The 20775-nt window shown below is 41.8% G+C and overlaps 2 protein-coding genes across 3 annotated transcripts in view; both read right to left on the reverse strand.

The window, feature by feature from the left end:
- The window catches only part of rabgap1l (RAB GTPase activating protein 1-like), a 175184-nt gene that overhangs the window by 107973 nt on the left and 46436 nt on the right, over positions 1-20775 (reverse strand). For both annotated transcript variants that reach the window (XM_030049026.1, XM_030049025.1), the window contains exons 12-13: positions 20057-20150; positions 18756-18906 (exon numbers count right to left, since the gene is read on the reverse strand). In XM_030049026.1, the coding sequence (XP_029904886.1) occupies positions 18756-18906; positions 20057-20150 (245 nt within the window). The remainder of the gene's footprint in view (positions 1-18755; positions 18907-20056; positions 20151-20775) is intronic.
- On the reverse strand, positions 744-4227 carry gpr52 (G protein-coupled receptor 52). Its single transcript, XM_030049028.1, has one exon. The coding sequence runs from the start codon at positions 3129-3131 to the stop codon at positions 2013-2015; it is 1119 nt and encodes a 372-aa protein (XP_029904888.1). The 5' UTR covers positions 3132-4227; the 3' UTR covers positions 744-2012.

Genomic DNA, 20775 nt, shown 5'->3' on the forward strand with positions numbered 1-20775 from the left:
AAATGGCCTGTGATTCCTGCTTTATGTAAATTGTCCAAATTTAGCAGTGAACACATACTGAGTTTGGTCTAAAAGAAGAGGTAAGACATTCACTGTCTTACAAACCTGAGCCCAACACATTCCCTGCCTAACTCTAAAATCTGTTTTCCAATAGGGATGCACCAATCAACTGACCATTAATCATAATAAGCATATAATCAGTCTATATGAGTCATCAGCGATCAGCATATCAGTGTTGCAACTGTAGAACATTATTAGCATATCGGCATGTAATTCAATTGGATTTAAAAAAAAATATTCTGATACAAATCAGAATGTAGTATGTAATGTGTGCAATTTTGGCATGTGTATTTTGAATTTCATAGTCTGATCATACAGAACTATTTTGATATGCTGGACAGAAGGCAGAAGAGCCTTTACTGCCACAACGACAAAGTTCTCATGAGCTGTAAGTTGGCAACAGGTGAGTAAGCACTTCAGTCTTCAAACACACATTAACATGTAAAGTGTTCAACACAGGGCAAGACTGTAATTTTACTATTTACACTTGCTGTGCACGTCCACGTTATATACCAAAGTTAGTAGACTGTCAGAAAAAAAGGTACACTGTTATTTCCCCTTTGTGCCGCTGCATGGGGCTGAACCTTCATGCCACAACACAAAACACAAAGCAAAGCTCTCTATTTATATTGATTGAAAAATGATTATCAGGTGTCCCTCATCCAGAGCACCTGACACCTCTGCAGCTGAAATACTCCAAAGACACATGTGTGTCCCCTGTTGGAGTACAACTAGAATCTGTCATTTGTCCACAACTACAATTCAGACATTGGTGGAAAAATTGCAAATAACCCACTTTGAGACTTAACATGAAGTCAGTTTTCCATTTACAAATTGCGCACCTTTTTGTTTAAAACTCCCAATAAACAAGTAGAAAATTGGGACTATAGGGTGAGAAAATCTAATTTGTTCCATTTTATTCACATTGTTTGGGGAATTTAAAAATAAATAAATAAATAAAATAAAATAAAATTCAGTATCATGAAAAGAAAAAAAAAGTTTGGCCCTAGTGACAATAGGTGTTACAGTGTACCTTTTTCTGACAGTGTAGAAAGTCTCAGCGGAAAACATTTCAATCAACAATAGGAACAGTGCTCAGTGAATTGGGCATCAGTAGATCAGTAGACCTGATCAGTGCATCCCTACGTTCCAACATTTCTCTCTCCTTTAATCACTCCTCTCAATTTACTGTCTAAAACAAAATAATAACTCAGGAGAAAGGGACTGCTCACTTTCTTTTAAAAAACAGTCAAGGCCATTCACCATCTGTTATTTAACAGCAGCATAATGGATGTCCTCATTGCCACTGTGTGTGTTTATATAGTTAGCAAGTCTAATGAAACCCATTTACACCCTTTACCCAGGAGGGTATGTGCAAGTAAGGTTTATAGGCTGAACTTATCTGTGCTAATCGCAGTCATGAAAAGTGTGCAGACCTTGACTGGAAGGTCAAATCCAATTCACAGCAACTTTAACAAAATTCAACAATAGGCATTAAATTATGAGGTCAAATTTGATGTCTGAGGAAATGTTTATAAATAATTTGAAATCTACAACTTTGTCTTCCCGCTAGTTCTGACCTGGCTGATAACATACAGCAAAATGTAAACACTTAAGCCTGAGAAAGCCATGGTGAAACTACTTTCTATGTGATCCAAAGCTAAAACCCACAGCACAGATTAAAAGCCACCACAAAGTACCTGTCCACCATTAAATCTTTTTGTTTAGACATTACACCTCCTTGAAAAGCTTGGAACGCAATCAATCAAGGTTAACATGACCGAGGCAACGTCGCTGGTGTCAGCTCACAGACACTATAACAACAGGATTTTTTTCTGTTTAGTTTAATCCTGCCAAATTAAGTCAAAGTTCACCAGCTGGTAAGCTTGTTAAGATTCAAGCTTTCAATTCAAATATTACAGTAAAATCCTCTTCCTGTGAAAATCTTCCCTTCAAATGGAGCATGAGTTTGCCCTCTTCCTTGGTTTAGGTTCTCCAAAGTCCCGGTCATCAGCAGCGCAGTGGCTGAAGGAGCAAATCGTCTGGGAGAGCCTGCGCATGCCTAGGCGGAACACACTATTGGACAAGCTGTAGATGACGCAGTTGCAAAAGCTGTTGCTAATAGCTAGCCAGGTGGTGACAAAGGAGAGGGCAGGGCTATCCAGCACATGGGAGCTTTCCAGCAGGAAGTAAATGATGTAGGGCAGCCACAGCATATAGAAAACACTGGTGATGCGGAAGAGCACCATGGCATAGCGTCGGTCTGGTCCATGTCCTCCCTGATGGCCTCCACCACTGCCCTCGGAGGCCTCCATCTCCTGGCTGGGGAAACGTGCCCGTCGTTCACTGATCTCTCTATTGTGCTGCTGGCAGATACGGAAGATATGATAATAGGTAAAACAGACCACAAGCGCAGCGGGTGCGTAGAGCAAGCATACCACAAAGCCTGTAAAGAGGGCAGAGGTGGGCCAAGAGTGGGCGCACCACTCAAAGATGTCCCCATGGTAGCCTGGCTTGCCCCATCCAAAGAAAGATGGCAAAAAGACCAGGCTGGAGTAGACCCAAATGAGGGTGATGCAGCCACGTAGCCGGCACGGTGTCACCAGCTGGTTGTAGGATAGAGGTTTAGTTATGGCCAGGTAGCGGTCCACACTAATGCAAGCCAAGCAGGCCATTGAAACACTCTTGAGAACAGAGATGACGTAGCTAAAGACCTGGCAGGTGATGGGCTCCTGGACACTTGCTGGGTAGTGAAGCAAAGACAGAGTGGGTACCAGACAGCTGAGACCCACCAGCAGGTCAGCGTAGGCCATGGTCTGGATGAAGTAGCTGGTTGTGTAGTGGTGAAGCAGAGGGGCACAGTGGAACACAAAGATGACGGTCAGGTTCCCTGCAATAATGAGAACTGTTAGAAGTACGATGACGGCCGTCTCCAAAACACAGGCCTCCAGGCCCTCATTCTGGCCCCAGCCCAGGGGACAGGAGTGGTTGGAGGCCCTGCCAGGGAAGATGTCACCCAGGCTGCTGTTGGCAGTGGGCATTGGGTCCGTTGTCAGTTCAGACTGGTTCATTGTTTTGGGTGTTATCCAGGTGGGTCAGGTTTGTGGCGTGCCACCCCCAAGGCAGATGGCCTGTAACAGTAGACGTCCCGGCCCTGCCCCCCTCAGCGGGTATCTGCAGCCTCCCTCAGTACAAGGAGCTCAATACTCTCTCTAGCACACTCACTCTCTCTTTCACCTTGCTCTCACATAGCTGGGTCTCAATCAAATGAACACTGACTGGAGGAAAATCAATACAGCCGCTGGGAAGGCAGGACGACCTGCTCAGCTCTCCCTTTCCAATCAGTCATGCTTAGCAAAGGAAGTGGGAAGGTAGCAGTTGGGAGTAGAGAGAGAAAAGCTGTATTCCTTGAGCAAACAAAAAAGGGCTAGCATTAGTACCGTGGCCAGCATCTATCCCAGGGGCAAGCCTCCTTGCTGCTTTGCCTGCCAGTCTGTGGCCTCATCTCCTGATTCTAATGAGAGTTGCCACCAGGAGGCTGAGGGCACAAGCTGTCCTCACAAGGGCAGAGAGCATAGAAGACACAAGGCAAGAAACCATTCAAGGCAGGGGGAAGCACAAGGCAAAGCACACAGCTCTTCCCATTTAACAGATTCTTACCAGAAGTTGGGTAAGTAAGGAGCATGTGGCTCCTATTTCTCACTTATAGATCAGAGCTGTCACCCTCTGTTGGTCATTCAAAAATTCAAAAATCTCTTTTAAAGCTTTTTTCTTCTGGCTGCTGTTGATCAGGGCAATAACAAAAAAGATCTCTTGGTGATACCGCGATCAGGAGGGAAAATTACATCCATGTTAACCATTGTGTTTGAATCGATCCTCCAATACAGAGTCCAAAGTTCCACAGTGGCATGGGTGCTACTATGTTTTCTGACTAACAGTAGGCTTCCCTTATTTTGGTGGTCCTCCGGTCAGTGTCTGGAGCCCATGTATGCCCAACTATTGTCTGAATGAAAACACAGACACAGCCTAGAACAACATGGGGATGTCCGCAGGAGATAATGTCACAGCTCTCACAGCACACACAGCGCTGGGGGGGAAAATGTGTTTACAAGGCATCCCCAGGCAGAGAGAGGCAAAAACCAAGTGCGTGAAAATGTATGGACGTGGTCTGCTGTGAAACCGCTTTAGTTTAAAACCAAACACTTGCCACAAAGTGTTCCAGCTTGTAAGGTGCAAAATACAAAATGAATGTAAAAGTTATCCGATATCTGGTGAAGTGGTAAATGTCGGTCTTTGATGCAGGCAGGTGAAAGGACTCTCCAGGAGCAGTGAGAGGCCAGCTGAATAACTCAGCGCTCCTCTCACATTCACTCCTCAGCAATCCTGTGGCTGGTGCCGGCAGGGAGGGGTGTGGGGATCAAACAGCATTCCACTTGTTTATCCCATAAACTTGTTGTTGGTTGTATTTTAGCCGTGACATTCTGAAGAATCGGCAGAGGGTGTGGGCACCCTTTGCGTCATCCTCATCTTGCTTGTCGCGACTACTGATTTTATTACTTATACATGCCTTAGTCCTTTCAAATATGCTTTTTGTGCAGTCGTAGAGGTATGTGGTCCTGCGGTCTCCCCTTTAACTCTTGATCTCTCTCTCTCTCTCTCTTTCAATATATCTGTCGCCCTGAACAAAAACACTGGCAGGCGCAACAAAAGGGGAATCCACTCCAGCGGTATAAAGAAAAGACCAAGTCCCAGTCGGAGTCCCAGTTTTCAGCACTATCCTCTGCAAACGTCCCCTTTCAGTTTGTTAAACAGGATGACTCGCGTTTCCACTAAATAAATCCTCAAATACCGGCACACAGCAAGAGATGAATGCAATGCACCTATCAAAAGCAGCGGGGCGAAAGGAAGGAAAAAAAAAAAGATGACCGCGCTGATGGAAATGAAGAGTCAAATCTGCAGTGAGGGAAGCGAGGGGACGAAGAGTCCCTCAGCCCTGGTGCAGTGAGAAGGAGAGATGCTGTGACTGGCTTACACTTCCATCCCTCCCTCTCCCCACACTATCTCTAGCTCGCACACTCACTCACAGACTCTCTCTCTCTCCCTCTCTGCACACACACTCGAGCAGAGACCCTCCCTCCTTCTTGCTCTCTCTCACTCAGCTTCTCCCTCACCCCCCTCCCCTCCTGGCTGCACCTGAGGCTCTCCACTACATTATTCTGTGTCTCACACTTGCTTTCTCCCAGAGCTAAATTTGGCCACATTTCCTATTTACATATTACTTATCTCTCACAGTCCATTTTCTATTAACTAGAGTTCCACGCTTCCTCCCTCCTTTTCTCTCCCACTCTTTTCTTTCCTCTTTCCCTCACACTTCTTTATATCTCAATGTCTCCTGTTACCCCCCACCCCACCCCAATACTGCCCCCTGTATGTTTCACAAACCAATAGCCTCACTCAATTATGCCTGCCCCATAGTTACAGTTGCCAGGCATTTCAGCTAGTTGGGAGCGTCCCCTGGCCAGCAGATGACAAAGAGGAACAAGTGAGAGCAAATTGGCTGAGCAGAAGGGCGGATATGGAGGAAATGTGGAGCATCAACGCCAGACGGTGCAGAAACACTTGCCATAAAGAAACATTTTGCTCAATTTAGGCAGTGTCCATGCATTCCAGATTGTAAAACTACTAGTGCATTTTTTAACACTAAAATCAATGTACATTTTGGAAAATTAACACTATTGCTAGCTTCTTATAGGAACCTTAATTTAAAAGTTCAGAGCGGTAGAGAAGCAAAGTATCAATCATTCAGATCATGAAGAGTCAGTAAGGGAGCAAACTATCTCAGTGAACAATTAAAATTGTACATCTATATGTAAAAATGTAGCCTTCTTAAGAGTTTAAATTGCAAAGGGGGGCAGCAACAGAGAAGAGCATTCCATCCCCGGTGACGAATGATGAATCAAAGTGATGAATCAAACAATAAGAGACAAATCCAAAAATGTTTCTGAACAGCAGGGGAGCCAGTGTTCCCTCCAGAGAAAGCTGGCCTCATCAACAGCTACCTCTGCCTGCCATTTGGGGAAGCCAGTGTGGCAAATTTCGCAGTGCAGCTGCAATGAATAGGATTTGACTTTAAAACCAAAGCACTTTAGCTAACAAAACCTTTACTGGTGTTAGCCAAAACACACTGAACAGTGTAGCAAAGAGGGAAAATCAGGAAAATAATCCCTCAACTGAGAGCCCAGGTCAAATCATCTGGGCTGACTAGGGTCCGCCCTGCCTATATATCCCTTAGCAACAAAGTGAGATTATAATATAAATGACATATTAGATGTTATTTTTTATTATTTTTATTTATTTAGTTAGTTTTTCTTTTTGCCCAGTTCATGTCTTAATTCTAGCACCTTGGCATAGAAACGTGGTCTTCCCTCAGTGAAGGAAGAGCAGCACGATGCTCCCTATAGGCCTAGCAGGAGAAGAGGTATATATGTATCTTTTGATTCAATAAAAAGAAATGTGCTAATTTGTGATGGAAAGGAATACGCTGAAAAACAGGACATGCTCATAGGATGTGACCCCATGCATCAGTGTGTTCTTTGACCTCTCACTTCAGACAGACAGAGCTGGCTGTCATAGTAGATGACAGTAATGTTAACAGATACTCAAGATATTCCTTTGTCTAATATATGCAAAACTACGATATTAGATGGGAAAAGGGAGATGGGACTGTCAATCATTGCAAAACTAGGCACAGCCATTTAGCTAGCAAACAAACAGGTTGCTCATAGCAACAGTCAGTTGCTGTTGCAGCTAAAGTTGGCTCAAATGAAGCTTGTGCTGTTTCTTGTACATGATATTTCTCATACATCAACTATTCTCATTCGTCCAGTGTCACCAAGCTGGCCTAATAATTCGAGAAACTGGCCTGATGGCACCAGGTCATAGATTTGATCCACACAACAACCACTGTGTGTCCATCAACAGCTATGTATGCTGAAGTGATTAAATGTCCTTGAGCAAGACAATGACCCCCGCCACCTGCTCACTAACTGTAAATGCTGTGGATGAGAGTATCAGCTACACTGAAAGCTGCACCTCATGTCTGGCTTCATTTTCATTTTAACCAGGTAACAGATTTGTCATAAATGGCTAACCTTCAAGATCAGCTACTGCTAGAATCCATAGCAACCGGTGTTCAGCCTTTTTCAGAGTCTCTTGATCACTAATTGAATGCAAGCATAACAACTTCTTGAAAAGGGCAACGTGCAACACAGATAGTACAATGTGTGCGTTACATCACCATGATATACTGTCTGTTTTGAAGAAGTCTGTTGAAATGTATGACACACACCTCAGAAAATGAACACAATACCAAATGCTTGGATTGGACTTTGCCAGGATACAGGTGGTAGACATTTGTCTTTTAGGTTATTAATATAAAAGCAGTGAAACAGTGTTGTAACAGACACCTAGGACAGTCAATATACTTGAGTTTCATTATACATAAGTATGTGAGCAAAAGATGAGAGAATATTCTGTCACACCTTATTTGTATTGTTCAATGTTAATATTCAGCTAAGTCAACTTCAAATCTACCTTTTTTTAATCAGTTGAGTTCTGCAGTTCAGTCAATGTAGATGTTTCACTTCATATCAGCCTGTCCAATGTAAATACTGAACTTAGTATCAACAGACTACCAGTTTTCTTAACTTGGTAATCAGCTTTGTACCACTTCTGCTTACAGCCGGAGTTACAGTTAGTATCAACTCTGATAATTTTGAACTAAGTTGAGTATTAGTATTGGATAGTCAACCCCAATCAAAGTGACACCAGGGTTAGGTTGATACTAAGTTGAGGGTTAGCATTAAGTAGTCCAAATAAAATATAACTTATTATTCTACTGAAGTAAAGTGAAATATTCCTTTAAAGTATAATACCTTGGTATTTGTTCTGTAACCTGAGAACCAGAGAGTGAGTTAAAGCCAACTGCTAGTGTACCATGAGAGAGGCAGGGAGAGAGTGAAGGGGAAAAGGAAAGGAAAGAAAGGAAAGGACAGGAAAGGTAAATGTCTTGGAATTGTCATGGAGACAGGATACTTTTAAACACTGATATTCATTAATTTGGTCATACAGTGAAAAAAAGAGAGACAGCCATAGAAATGGAGAGAAAGAAAGAAAGTTAAGAATAGAAAAAGACTATGTAGGCATAGATCTGCTATCTCAATGGAAGGATCCAGCCAATGGAGTTCTTTCAGTCCTCTGCTCTTTACCTTTGGAGGCAGGTGCCGATGAAAAACAGGACCAGAAGGCCTGTGTTAATAATTCATTTAGCTTCAAAACAAAGCCAATGGGGCCACTTGGAAACAAAGGTGGAGCCTGATTCACCTTTTACTGCCTTCCAGCTTCCCACCTCCTCCACACTGGGGCTCCTGCTGATTTTAGCCTCTCCAAATGTGTTGGACATTATAGCTACATTACAGACGTTTAGCTGATAGGCTTATCCAGAGGAACTTACAATAAGTAAGGAGGTAGGGGGCTCTGCATCTTTTTCATGGATGCTATGACAGGATAAGGTTGTTCCCACAACAGCTGCCAGAAGTGGTGAGAATAAATGAGAAATGCTCTCTCCACCCTCAGCATACAGCATCAAGGTGCCCTTGAGCAAGACATTTAACCTTAAGCTGCTCTGGTGGAGTGGGGCTCTGTGCTAACAGTGTGGTTGTACTGGATGTGTAGATCTGCATGCATATGAAACAGGGAATGGCTGACACGCAGCAAGGTGTTCAGCTGAATTTCCATGGACAGACAAAGGTTAAACAAAGGACAACAGTGATCAGAAAAAAGGCGCACATAACTCAGAAATGTGAAATGATCTTAGACTATCTTAGACTTTAATTCAAAAAGAAATGTTCGCCACTCCAATGGTACGGACTACTACAGTATGACTACTTCATCTGTTCTTACAATACAGCAGTGGCAAAACACATTTCAGCCCTTGGCCCTTATCAGCATCTGGACACGCACTGGCTGTTCTGGGATTGACCCTGAGACCTTGCTAACCTAGCTTCTTCTACCAAGCATCATGGTGTTCAGGGAGAAGCAGGGCAGCCATTTGGGCTGGACTCTATTAGGTCTGAGGAAATAAGGTCCTCTGGTGGCCTGGGGGATGTGCTATACTGCTGTGGTGCAGGAATATTTGTTTTAACTATGATAAAGGTGCTTTAGCTTGTAAGATGCTCTGACTGATAGTGTCAACTAAATGCCTGAAATGCAAAATTTAAATGCTAACACTGACAACCAGAGAGAGCTTCCTTGCCGAAGAGAGTGAGGGAGGGATGGTTAGTATGGCAGATTGCTGGCATATTTCCTGGATACAAGCATCCAGCATCCAGCTACGAGAGTCAGCAGGGTGACACACTAAAAGGTTGATTTATCAAGGATTTTGCGGGGCTTTTCATGTGCAAAACGAGACAAATAACGTCTCTCTGATTTATCAAGGAAATCCAAGCAATCAATGAAATTGCATGTGTGCTCAATTACATATGTATTTTAGAGTGCAGGACCACAAAAATATGGGAGGACAGAATGGAAATTAATTCAAATAACCCACTAAAGCTGATTTATCATGATTGGTGGCTTGGCTTCTAAAAGGGTTTATGTAACAATTTTGTTATGCTTTTTTTGGTATAATGACAATAAAGATTTTCTGATTTCTGATGTACTATCCTATATGTTAGTCTGACAGAGATGTGCTGTGATGTACCATGTGTGTCATTATGTGCTGTACACAGTGTTACATTAGTTCTGTCAAATGTCAATATGTCAAATAGTAATGTTACCTTCCAACTGTTAACTTGGAAGTTACTGCAGGTAACTTTTTTTCCATCACAATATTAAGAGATCATTATTACATACAGAGGGAAAGAGCCAAACTAAATGCACAGAGAAAAAAAAGGTCTCATGGCCTTCTCCTGGGTCTGTAATCTCCTTCAACATGATCTACATGAAATGACATGACCACAACCTTCTTAACTATGTGATTTTGCCACAGAATGGGTTAAACTTACATGCTGGCACCATGGAATCAATTCCAACGCAAAGAAAATTAGGAAAACCTAAGTGCAACTACTGCACCACACCAAAGCGTGCACATCCACACCAATGGTAATGTTAGCAAGCTAACATTAGCTTTACACAGAAGGTTGGTAAGGTTTAGGGACTAAAACTACTTGGTTTAAAGTTAGAGACAGGCCACGGCTGATGTTGGTAAGCTACTGTAAGCAAGTTACAGCTTTACCAAGAAAATTAACACATAAACAAGAAACAAATACTGGTCTCCCCTTGAAGTGGATTTGAACTTGAGTTGACTGAGTGAAAGTCACATTGACTGACCCATCTGCCACCTCAACCTCCCACCTAATGTGGACTTTTTCACTATATATTACCAGTGTTCCTGTGTCCAATACCACTAAGAATCCTAATTGACTTTGCATTGGCACTGTTTCCGTGGTGCTGGCACATACTTTGTACCCAGTAGGTGACACCACCATGTAATACATTGTTAAGAAAGTCGTCTTCACTTCACATATTTCCATGACACCAGTCTCACTGGTTAAAAATTAATCAGTACAAATCACACAACCAGCTCAAGGAGGTGCTCTGGCACAGAGCAATCATGTACACATGCACCAGTGCACTGCTGTTGTGCACGCTCACTTCCCCTCCCCCAAAAACTTCTGCCTTGCCTATAGGAGCTGTGGTGCTTTAACTTTGGCCACATTAGCTACAGAACGGCACAGAGGGGAGCCGGCTTGTGTTGTCCTATCCCCCCACTGCATGGGCATTGGAGCCACATGCATGATCATGCACATAGTTGGAGGAGCTACTGAATCTCAGGCTGGAGGGGTGAGATAACTGTCTGATGAAATTTTACCCATTCTACCTGTACCCATTCCCAAGTTTTAAGTGAATTTACGCAAACATTTTGCACGCAAAATGCTAATCACTTGCACTTCTGTCAGCTAAGTTGATGCCATTTAACAGGCTTCCCAAATGTAAAGTTTACTAAAATTTGTTTGCCAGATAGTTAAATGGAAACAGAGATTTAAAAAAAAAAATCTTCATGACAATTCATGTACATTTATTGCACGAGGCAATTAAAGTGTCTGTGAGTCTCTAAGGAAGAGGAAGACACAGTGAGCTGCTGTAGCTATCGGGCTACAGTTTGTATGGGAACTGAGAGACAGAAGTGTTGTGACCAGAAAAGGCGCTGTAGGCTGGATCTCCATAATCTGAGCTGTCATATCAGTGTCAGCACGAATAGGAGGCTACGCTAACACACACACACACACATACACACACACACACACACACACACACACACACACACACACACACACACACACATGCATATACAACAGATACACACAGTATATATACCATAGTTATAGTTACTCTGATTACTATACAGAATTGCTGATATGAGATTCTAGATCTAATACAATATACAGGAAAACAAAATGACAAATGACAACAAAGTGTTTTGGATACTCTTCTAATGTGCTGATAAAGTCAACCTTAGTAAGATACAATATGTGACTGAAAAGACAATCACGAAAAACAGTTGGAATCAAAAGTCTTTAAAATGAAATCTTTAAATCTCCTAATATTTGCAGTGTGTTCTGCTTCTTCAAAATGTGCTTTGATAGTGGTATTTATCCTTAATTATGGTTTAAGTCTACCACTAAGCCTATCTCAAAAGCAACTGAGAGGCATTAGTCTCAAGAGAACTGTCTGTAAAATGAGAAATGCGTTTTCATTCTTAATAATAGGTTATTTGCTCCCATGACTTGTGGTATTTATGTACTTTCATAAATTTGTATACATATGGATGTGCTCTCTGAATGGTCTGAGATGACTGTAGGAATGACAGATTTTTGTTTTTCTAATAGTTACTGATTGTTTCAGCAATGTAGAGGGGAGGCAGTGTGTCCAGGTAATGGAGCTCACTGTGTTTCTGATATGGAGATGTTAGTGGGGCATGAAGGGCTACACTGGAGTGACACATAGGGGCTGAATGGTTGGTGGGAGGTAGGGTGGGGGACTGTGTGTCTACTGAAGAGAACTACATTGTAAGGAAAAGAGGATATTGGACCCATGGTTGGTTAGGGTTAGGTTTAGGGTTCCTTTTTAATAAATTTACAAACATTTCTAAAATTCTGTTTTCACTTTGTCATTATAAGGTACTGTGTGTAGATTAATGAGAGAAAAAATCATTTAAAAGATTGTAGCATCAGGCTGCAACATAACAAACGCGAAGAAAGTGAAGGGGGTCTGAATACTTTCTGAAAGCACTGTATCTATTTATTTACATTTAAATCACACTAGCTGTCTTAGAATAAGCGGTTGTATTAGGGTTTCAGAAGTCTAGGTCTGACTAAAGTCCGACTAAAGGCCAATTCATACTTCACCATCAAAATGCCTCTGTAGCTACGTTGTTTGTGTCTGTGGCTCTGACGTAGCCTGCAGACTTTGTACCTGTAGTTTATGTGCACCTCTCCACAAATGTAACTGTGCGCAGGGTGACGCAAGATTGCAAGAAGGTGGAGCCAGTCAAAGAGACAAGCTAGGAGAGAGACAATTTATTGCTTTGGAAGGGTTTGGCTTTCATAGGAAAACACATCTAAGAGAACCCAGAGCTTTGGCAGGGCTGGGAGTATAAGTGAGATGCAGTCTGTTCACGGAATATAAGGTTTAAGTTAGTGGCGAGGCAGGTAATGTAATTATTGGACTATTTTTTCACAAGAACATTATTATTATTACATTATTATTTTGTAATATTTCCCATACTTGCCTCCAAAGCAGTCCCTGCAGAGGGAGCAATGCATCGTCCCTATGTTTTCACTTGCTAAGCCAAGCTTAGTTAATGTTATCAATAACACCTGTATTTCCCCGCTATCTCATGTCAAAATGGCTGCTGTGAAAAACGTCCATTGGTACAATTCTCCTGTGCAGCAACTACTCCTGCAAACAGCAACTAAAATTGAAAGACATCATTAAAGATGGAGCATAAAAGCTAAAACAATAAATAATAATCAATTATTAATTTTAATCAATCAATTCAAAAACAATCACTTTGGACTATCTTCAGCTTTTCATACAGATGGCTCCTCACAGGCAGCCATGGTGAAAACCTTTGTTCCATGCTCCTGATTATAGCCATCGGGCCTGAGGAGAGACCCTGACCTCCATTAAGACACCTGGGGCGCTGTGGTGAGATCAGTCTTTGGAAAGACAGGCCTGGAAATAGCTGTCTGAGCTTTTTTTTTTAAAGCTGTGAGGTTCAAGCGTGGCAACACACTTTAGGCTGCTTTGGCTCTGGGGAGACGAAAAGGTTGCTCAAATGTCACTATCAACCCCCCACCCCCCTGTCCCACCCCTGACATAGTGACACGCCAACCGAGAAAAGAGTTATTTGTGAATGTTTCTGATGCCCTGAGGCCATGGTATGCGCGTGTATGTGTCTGCGTGTGTGTGTGTGTGTGTGTGTGTGCGTGTGTGTGTGCATGTGTCTGTGACTCTGTGAGTGATGGCTGTGTAAATGAGAGCTGTACAAAATTGAACATGACACTTTGCAATCTATGATATCAAGCTAACCAGCCACCAGCAACGTGCTGGTAAAGGTTTGTTTCTGGAGTCTAGACAAGGATGCCACACTCTCTTGTACATCAAATTCAAGAGTTTTCAAGTACTTTCAAGGCCTTATTTGGATAAATTTAAGGCCTCAAAAATTAAGCATTTTATGTTAAGACATGACTTTGGCTAGCAGTAGATCAAAAAGGAAGTTATGCTCAAATTCAGATTAAAACTGTACACTACTGCCTCACTGACATATGTCCATCATAGAGTTTTCTTCAAGACATGAAATGTTGATGCATACTGATTAATTGTGAGGGCTATTTTATAATTAATCTACGGTAGCTGCTCTATATCATTTACTCTTAAGGTAGCTATTCCATATAATTTACAAATTTTTAATTAAGAAAAAGGTGATCCACTGTCAAAATTTTTTAAAGGAACACCATGTAATTTTATGATGTTTAGTACTATCGATTGGCTATTGCCATCCACATCTGTACACAGACTCAATTACAAGCTTAGTGGTATTGCCAGCTAACAGCTGACTCTACAGGCTATCACTGAACAGCCTGGTGTGTGTGTGTGTGTGTGTGTGTGTGTGTTGGGGAGCGGAGTGGAGGGGGATTTTCCTCAAAACAAAACAAATGGGATGGACCAGAGTGGTGATTTTCAGTTTGAAATCTCAGCAGCCGTCACAGTAACAGTGCATTGAAGGGTACTGATCAACAACACTCATGAACCCAGTGCTGTGTAATGGTCATTTGCACTTATTAAGAAATAATATTACATATTATACCTTTAAGGTCTCACTTTCTTTTTCTCAAAGCCATATACTCATAAATTTTCAAAGCCTGTCAGAACAGTGGCAAACCAACTACCATATGGAATTAATATTTGACTCTGAACATCTAGTTGGTTATTTAAACACTGCACCTAGCCGGTTACGCTGTCTACTCTATAGATAAGCAGCCATCATTTGGATTACTCATGCCTGGACCCAATGGTGTGTGTGGTGTGTGTGTGTGTGTGTGTGTACATGCACTCCATGGCTGTATAAATGAAAAGAGCTCCAACACTGTAGATGGTAGGACCTTGGCACCGGTATTCGCTCCACTGTATTGTTGAACATTTCCATAAAGCTTCACCTCAGGACTCACCTCATCAAACTCGCAATAAATAAATATTTCAGACAGTCAATATCCAGGAATCTGACACTGTGATGATGACACTGCGTTAGCATTCTAAACCACCCAGGATTTAGGAATCCTTGCCTTTGCCCAGCCTTGAGGTGTTATTCAGGGTCCTGATTTGCAACACCGATAACCCCCCGTATAGGGTGACAGTCCAATTACTTAGGATTCAATCAGCATTAACATCATCAGCGAGCCCAGACAACAGACATTAATAAGCTCCACATCACCCTCACCACCGCTGTCATTTGCCTCTCCCTCCTCCCTCATTCCATCCTTCCCTCATTCCCATTCATTTGGTGCAGCTATTAATAGCTTGGCCACCCGCCTATCAATACCTCATTACTCCAGTAAGACGGAGGATGTGGGCGTGGCCCAGCCACCAGAATGAGGATGAATGAGCCAAGCTGCAGAAACCTGGTCTTATGTAAGAGGTGTGTGTGTGTGTGTGTGTGTGTGTGTGTGTGTGTGTGTGTGTGTGTGTGTGTGTGTGTGTGTGTGTGTGTGCGCATATGTGTGTGTGTGTGTGTGTGTGTGTGTGTGTGTGGTGTGTGTGTGTGTGTGTATGTGTGTGTGTGTGTGCGCGCATATGTGTGTGTGTGTGTGTGTGTATGTGTGTGTGTGTGTGTGTGTGTGTGTGTGTGTGTGTGTGTGTGTGCGTGCGCATATGTGTGTGTGTGTGTGTGTGTGTGTGTGTGTGTGGAGGGGGGGTGGGGTACAATGAGAGAGAGATGCTTTGTTAGAGAGAGTGAAAGAAGACGACAGAGAGAGGGACACCGAGAGGAAGAGAGATGGCTTATAAGACTGTGACAGAGGGAAAGAAGAAACAGTGGGGGAGAGTGAGGAAGACAGATGGGAGGTAGTGTAGGAGAGAGACAGAGAAAACAGATTGAGGATAAAAGAAAGAGGCAGTGGGAGGTAAAGAGACAGATGATAAGAAAGACTGGCACAGTAAAAGATAAAGACAGTGAGAGAAAGAAAGAAACAATGAGGGCAAGAGAGGTTGTGAATGAGAAGTGGGGAGAGAGAAATTTACATGGCAGGCAAAAGACGACAGTGAAAATACGCAACTTAGAGATAGAGAGAAATAAGCCATCTTCTCTGCTGTCTACACATTCCTTTTCTCCTCATCCTCCCTCTGTGGTTGCAACCTCATATTTATGGGTACAGTTTTCCTCCTTCTCTCGTTTTTTCTGCCATCCATCCCCCCTCTCTCTCTTTCTGTTTATTGATTGTGGCAGGTAGCTTCAGCCCTCTCTGGGTGGTAAAGAGACTATTGTATTATCCATAAACGGGAGGGTTTCTGTCTGCCTAGCCTCTTCATATCACCTCCTCATGCTGTGGCCTGTTCAGCTGACAGCTACAGTGCTCTTGAGACTAGGTTTGCAAAACTACAGTTCAGGATAAAAAAAAGAGTCATGGATTATGGGCTACAATATTATTATATATAGACATTTTAAATAATCAGAGAGATTCGGTGTGCCAGAGCGAGTGGAACATTTTTAACGCAAGCTGTTGAAGTAACATTAACATTATGTTACAAGAGATAGCATGAAGCTAAAATAGCTAACAGTAACATTCTTCAAATAATTAAGATTAACAATCATAATTAATAATTGTATTCATAGTATCAAGTACTACATAATTACACAGGCACTACATAATTACTGTGATCCAGTAATTATGACACAATACTGGACCTCTTTTTCAGGATAATGGTGTCCCAAAATGACAAAAGTACCTATATATGCACATTATACATTGCGTTATGTTTATTATATGAAGCAAACAGCTGGAGCCAGATCTGGAGTGACATACAATTAGTTGTTGTTGTATGTTTAAATGAGCCCAGTTCTTATAGTGAAACTAAATTTACTTGGCTAAAAATGGTTTGCCAGGCCATACAGCAATAATTACAACTATTGTCTGGCTTTGACCTTTGGCCTCCTTGCTGTTGGTGACCTGTAAGAAATTCTAGGTTACTGGGCCATCTAAAACAAACTGTGATTTACATTGATCAAACATGGAGAAATGACGCATCTTTCACGTCAAAATTTTTTAACTCATGCATGATGGTTCAGACACTACTTGATGTTTTTTGGCACTGTGCTTTGGTATTTAAAAAAAAAAAAAAAAAAGCAATTGGCCTCGAGGCAGCCCTATAGTTCATGGTAAAAATTCCAGAATCTGAAAGGCCATAACTGTTGTATCACTGGCCTGATCCTGATGACAGTGGAGGTGTTACTCTGGTTACTAACTTGTGACTGCATCATATCTGGGAGCCACTGTTCACTGTCGCCTTGCTCTACTATTGCTCTAACTAAAACTCAGTCTGGAGTCTGGATAACAAAATGCCTACAATGTAAAATGAAATCCATCTACGTTGTGTCAGCAGGAGATGCAGAGGAATGTATGGATTTTACTAGCAGTCTGCCTGGATAAGACCATCAGCTAAATTACTGAAATGTAAATGTGAATGTACAGTAGATGAATGGCAAGAAAAGGCATGCAGGCTATTAAGAAATTCAGCAGAGCCCTTGTCTGTGGCAGTGTGTGCAAGCGCTGATATTTGAAAGTGAGCATGAGGGGAAGTGTAGATCTGCATATTCACCACACACACACACACACACACAAAACCAATCAGGCCTATTGGTTATTATTAAAGTTCAGAGTCCTCTTAAGGCTAGATATTTTCTACATGATTTCTGTTTTTGAAAATTCCATTGGCTTTTCAAACCTGCTGAGCAAAACTGGGAACTCAAGACTCAGCAGCCAATTGTATTGTAACACACTTTTTCAAATTACAAACTAATTACTGTATGATTAAAATGTAGCACATTATAGAAAATATATCATAAAACTCCAAAAGCCTCTGCAGTTTAGCTGTTTTTTGTTGTCTCTCTATCTGTCTGCTGGCTTTCGACAGAAACCATATTTTAAAAAGAGCCGTAATTTTAACAAGAAAAGTCAAAGTTACTACTAGGGTCTCTCTCTCACTCCCACACAGCATTGAGTGATGTTTTACATGTCATTTTTTTACAGTCAGGAAGCTATTTAAATGATTTTAACCCTTGCTTGTTAACAATTTACATCAGCCGCTGACACTTTTTACAGTGTTTGTCCTCCTGTGTCTGTGTTCTGTTGTCCCTCATGTCAGCAGCGTGCTTTATAAACTCACCAAAAAACCCCAATGCACTTCACCTCCAATTAGAGAGAGAATGAAGGGAGGGAGCAGAGGTAGTGAGAACAAATGTTTTTCAGATGTTTTGAATCACTGCAACCATGAGATTCTCTATCATACTCCATCAGTCATAGCTGTGCTAAAAAAACAAAAAAACTAATTTGGGCTGATAGGCCCAGTAGTTTGCAAAATTTGCTGCGGACAGACAGACATACACACACGCAACCTAACACATATTTTCTTCCACCCTGCCGCCTGGCGGGGATAATAATTTATTGATGTGGAAATGCTATCCAGAGTACCTTTAACATCTTGTAGTAAAGAAACTGCTGATTGTGCTGATTGCTTTTTTAAAACACATTATTTACTGTTTGCTGCTGCGATGACCAAATGTTCCCATAGGAATCATTTACAGTTAATTTAATCTAAACATTGGATGCTCTTTCAGCAGGAGACATTCTCTGCATTGAAGACACCATGGTGTATTTGTTTTGTGACAGATTTTCATAAAACAGCTTGTCAGAGAAGTAAGAAAGTAGGTTATGTGACTGTCAGTCATGAATGTGTGTAGTTGTGGTTCTGTCCATTTGTCTGTGTGTAGGTGTACCTTGACGATACAGTAGTGTGAGTGGGTGTGTACCTTGATGATGCGGAAATGGTACTGTGTGTGTCTGTGTGGGTGTGTGTACCTTAGTGATGAGGATGCGGTAGTGCTCCAACAGGTTATGGTTGTCGTGGCAACCGGCCAGCAGCTGCCAGACTTCGGCTCTTAGTGGCTCAGGAACACCAGCACGAACCACCGGCAACAAACCCTTCGGACGACTAGAGAGGTTCCCATGCCTGACCACACACACACACACACACACACACAGGTATTAAATTATTAATTACTGCAACTACTAAGTATTAACAACAGTATAGTACAGTATTCACTACAGTGCTAACTACTGTTACACACTACTTCATTATTAACTACGCAACCTACAGTACTAACTACATTACTGATTACACTACTTTCTACAGTATTTACTAGTAACAACTGCAACTAAATGACTGACTAAAATATTAACTACAGGACTGACCACAGTATTAATTACAATATTGACTACAGCAGTGATTTTCAGAGGGGGTGTTTCACAGGGGGTTCTAAGCAAATGAAGAATAGTTTACTTTCATAACAATTAAGTTCAATAATTAATAATTAAACTCACTACAAATTGAAAGTTTGACATGTAAATAACTTAATACTCAACACAAAATATATTTTTATATCAGGGTCTCTACTGCAAAAATCACTTAAAATCTGCAGCTTAATGAAAGTTAACTTTAGCAGTCAAAAACATGAAAAAGTTTGAAAAACCCTGGAACCCTTTGTGAAAACATATTGTCAGCTGGTTATCATGAGCTTTCATGTCTCATAATATTGTACTTATTGAGGCCATAAAAAGCAATTTCCTTCAGAACTATTCCACATTATTGAGCTGATGCAACGGGCAGAAAACAAATGAAAAGCAAGAAATAATCGGTTATCCAGTTCATCAGGCAATTATCTGCACCTTTCACCATGTTTGGTTTCTTGCATGTTTATACGGACAATGGACAGAGCACTGAGAGAACAGCGGGATATCTGATGAACATAGGAAATAAGTGAAATTGATACAGGGCAATGGTTGTATCTGAAGACAATTGCTCTCCATGCAAAGTGGAGTGATAATGAAACAAGTGGAGGACCGACTGTAACCAATTTTCCGAAAGCAAACATTTCAAGTCACAATGAAACGGCATTTTGAGAGCATCTTGCTTCCTTAATTTGACAGATTTCCTGTTGAAAAAGGTTGCTGGGGAGGGGCTTAAATAAAGAGGCATATGTAAAACATGTAAAACAGAGATCAGTTATGAAGAGGAAGATGGTTTGTCAGCTTCCAAATTTCCTCCATCTCTATTTCTACCATTTTAATTATGTTTCTCTCTCTCTGTCCCTCTCTCTTACCATCTATTGAGGATTCCTCCCCAGGACTCCAGTATTTTCTCAGGACAGTCTTTGGAAACGTCTCCGGTCCCGCTGGAGATTTCACTGTCGCTGTCTGCAGGAAACACAAACACCGCGAGACACAATGACATTAGGTCGGTTCTAAACCTAGCTTGTTGACAGTAGTTACTTGAAAGTTTGGTCCACAGCGCCCTGGAATTGGCTTTTTTTTTTGGACCAAGGCCTTGTTGAGCATGATGGTTTCTCACTGTGTTTCCCAACCTGAGTGCTTTGTCTGTAGAGGAGACTATGATCTGACCAGTTAAACACAAGAGTCTGAGAGACCTTTTTTAGCTGATGACAGGGTAACTGGAATTGCTCTGCACTTCTCCATATTAACAACTTGTTGGTTGCCTTGACCTTGGTTTTTTAAGCACTTCTGTTGATTTCAATGCAGCAGCCTTTCCTTTACATTACTTTACCACCAGTTTGACATAGTCATAGAAAGATGCTTAATAATTTTATGTCAACACTGCTACTGATGAAAACATGATGAAACACGTCTACTGCAGAACACTTCAGGGGGTGGGGGAGAAACCTGATTATTCTTTGTGCAAGTAAACTGGGTTTTTTAAGTAATCTGATTTCCTGCCTTACCCTGGTTACTCACAATAATCTTTCTTGGGTGCATGTAAACGTGGCCGTGAAGATATGCCTTTTTCTGTTTTAGCCACTCTGTG

Source organism: Myripristis murdjan, chromosome 4, assembly GCF_902150065.1.
Source record: "Myripristis murdjan chromosome 4, fMyrMur1.1, whole genome shotgun sequence".
NCBI classification, from domain to species: domain Eukaryota; kingdom Metazoa; phylum Chordata; class Actinopteri; order Holocentriformes; family Holocentridae; genus Myripristis; species Myripristis murdjan.

Coding starts and splice junctions, on each gene's coding strand:
- gpr52 (XM_030049028.1), bottom strand. CDS start 3,131: ATGAACCAGTCTGAACTGACAACGGACCCAATGCCCACTGCCAACAGC.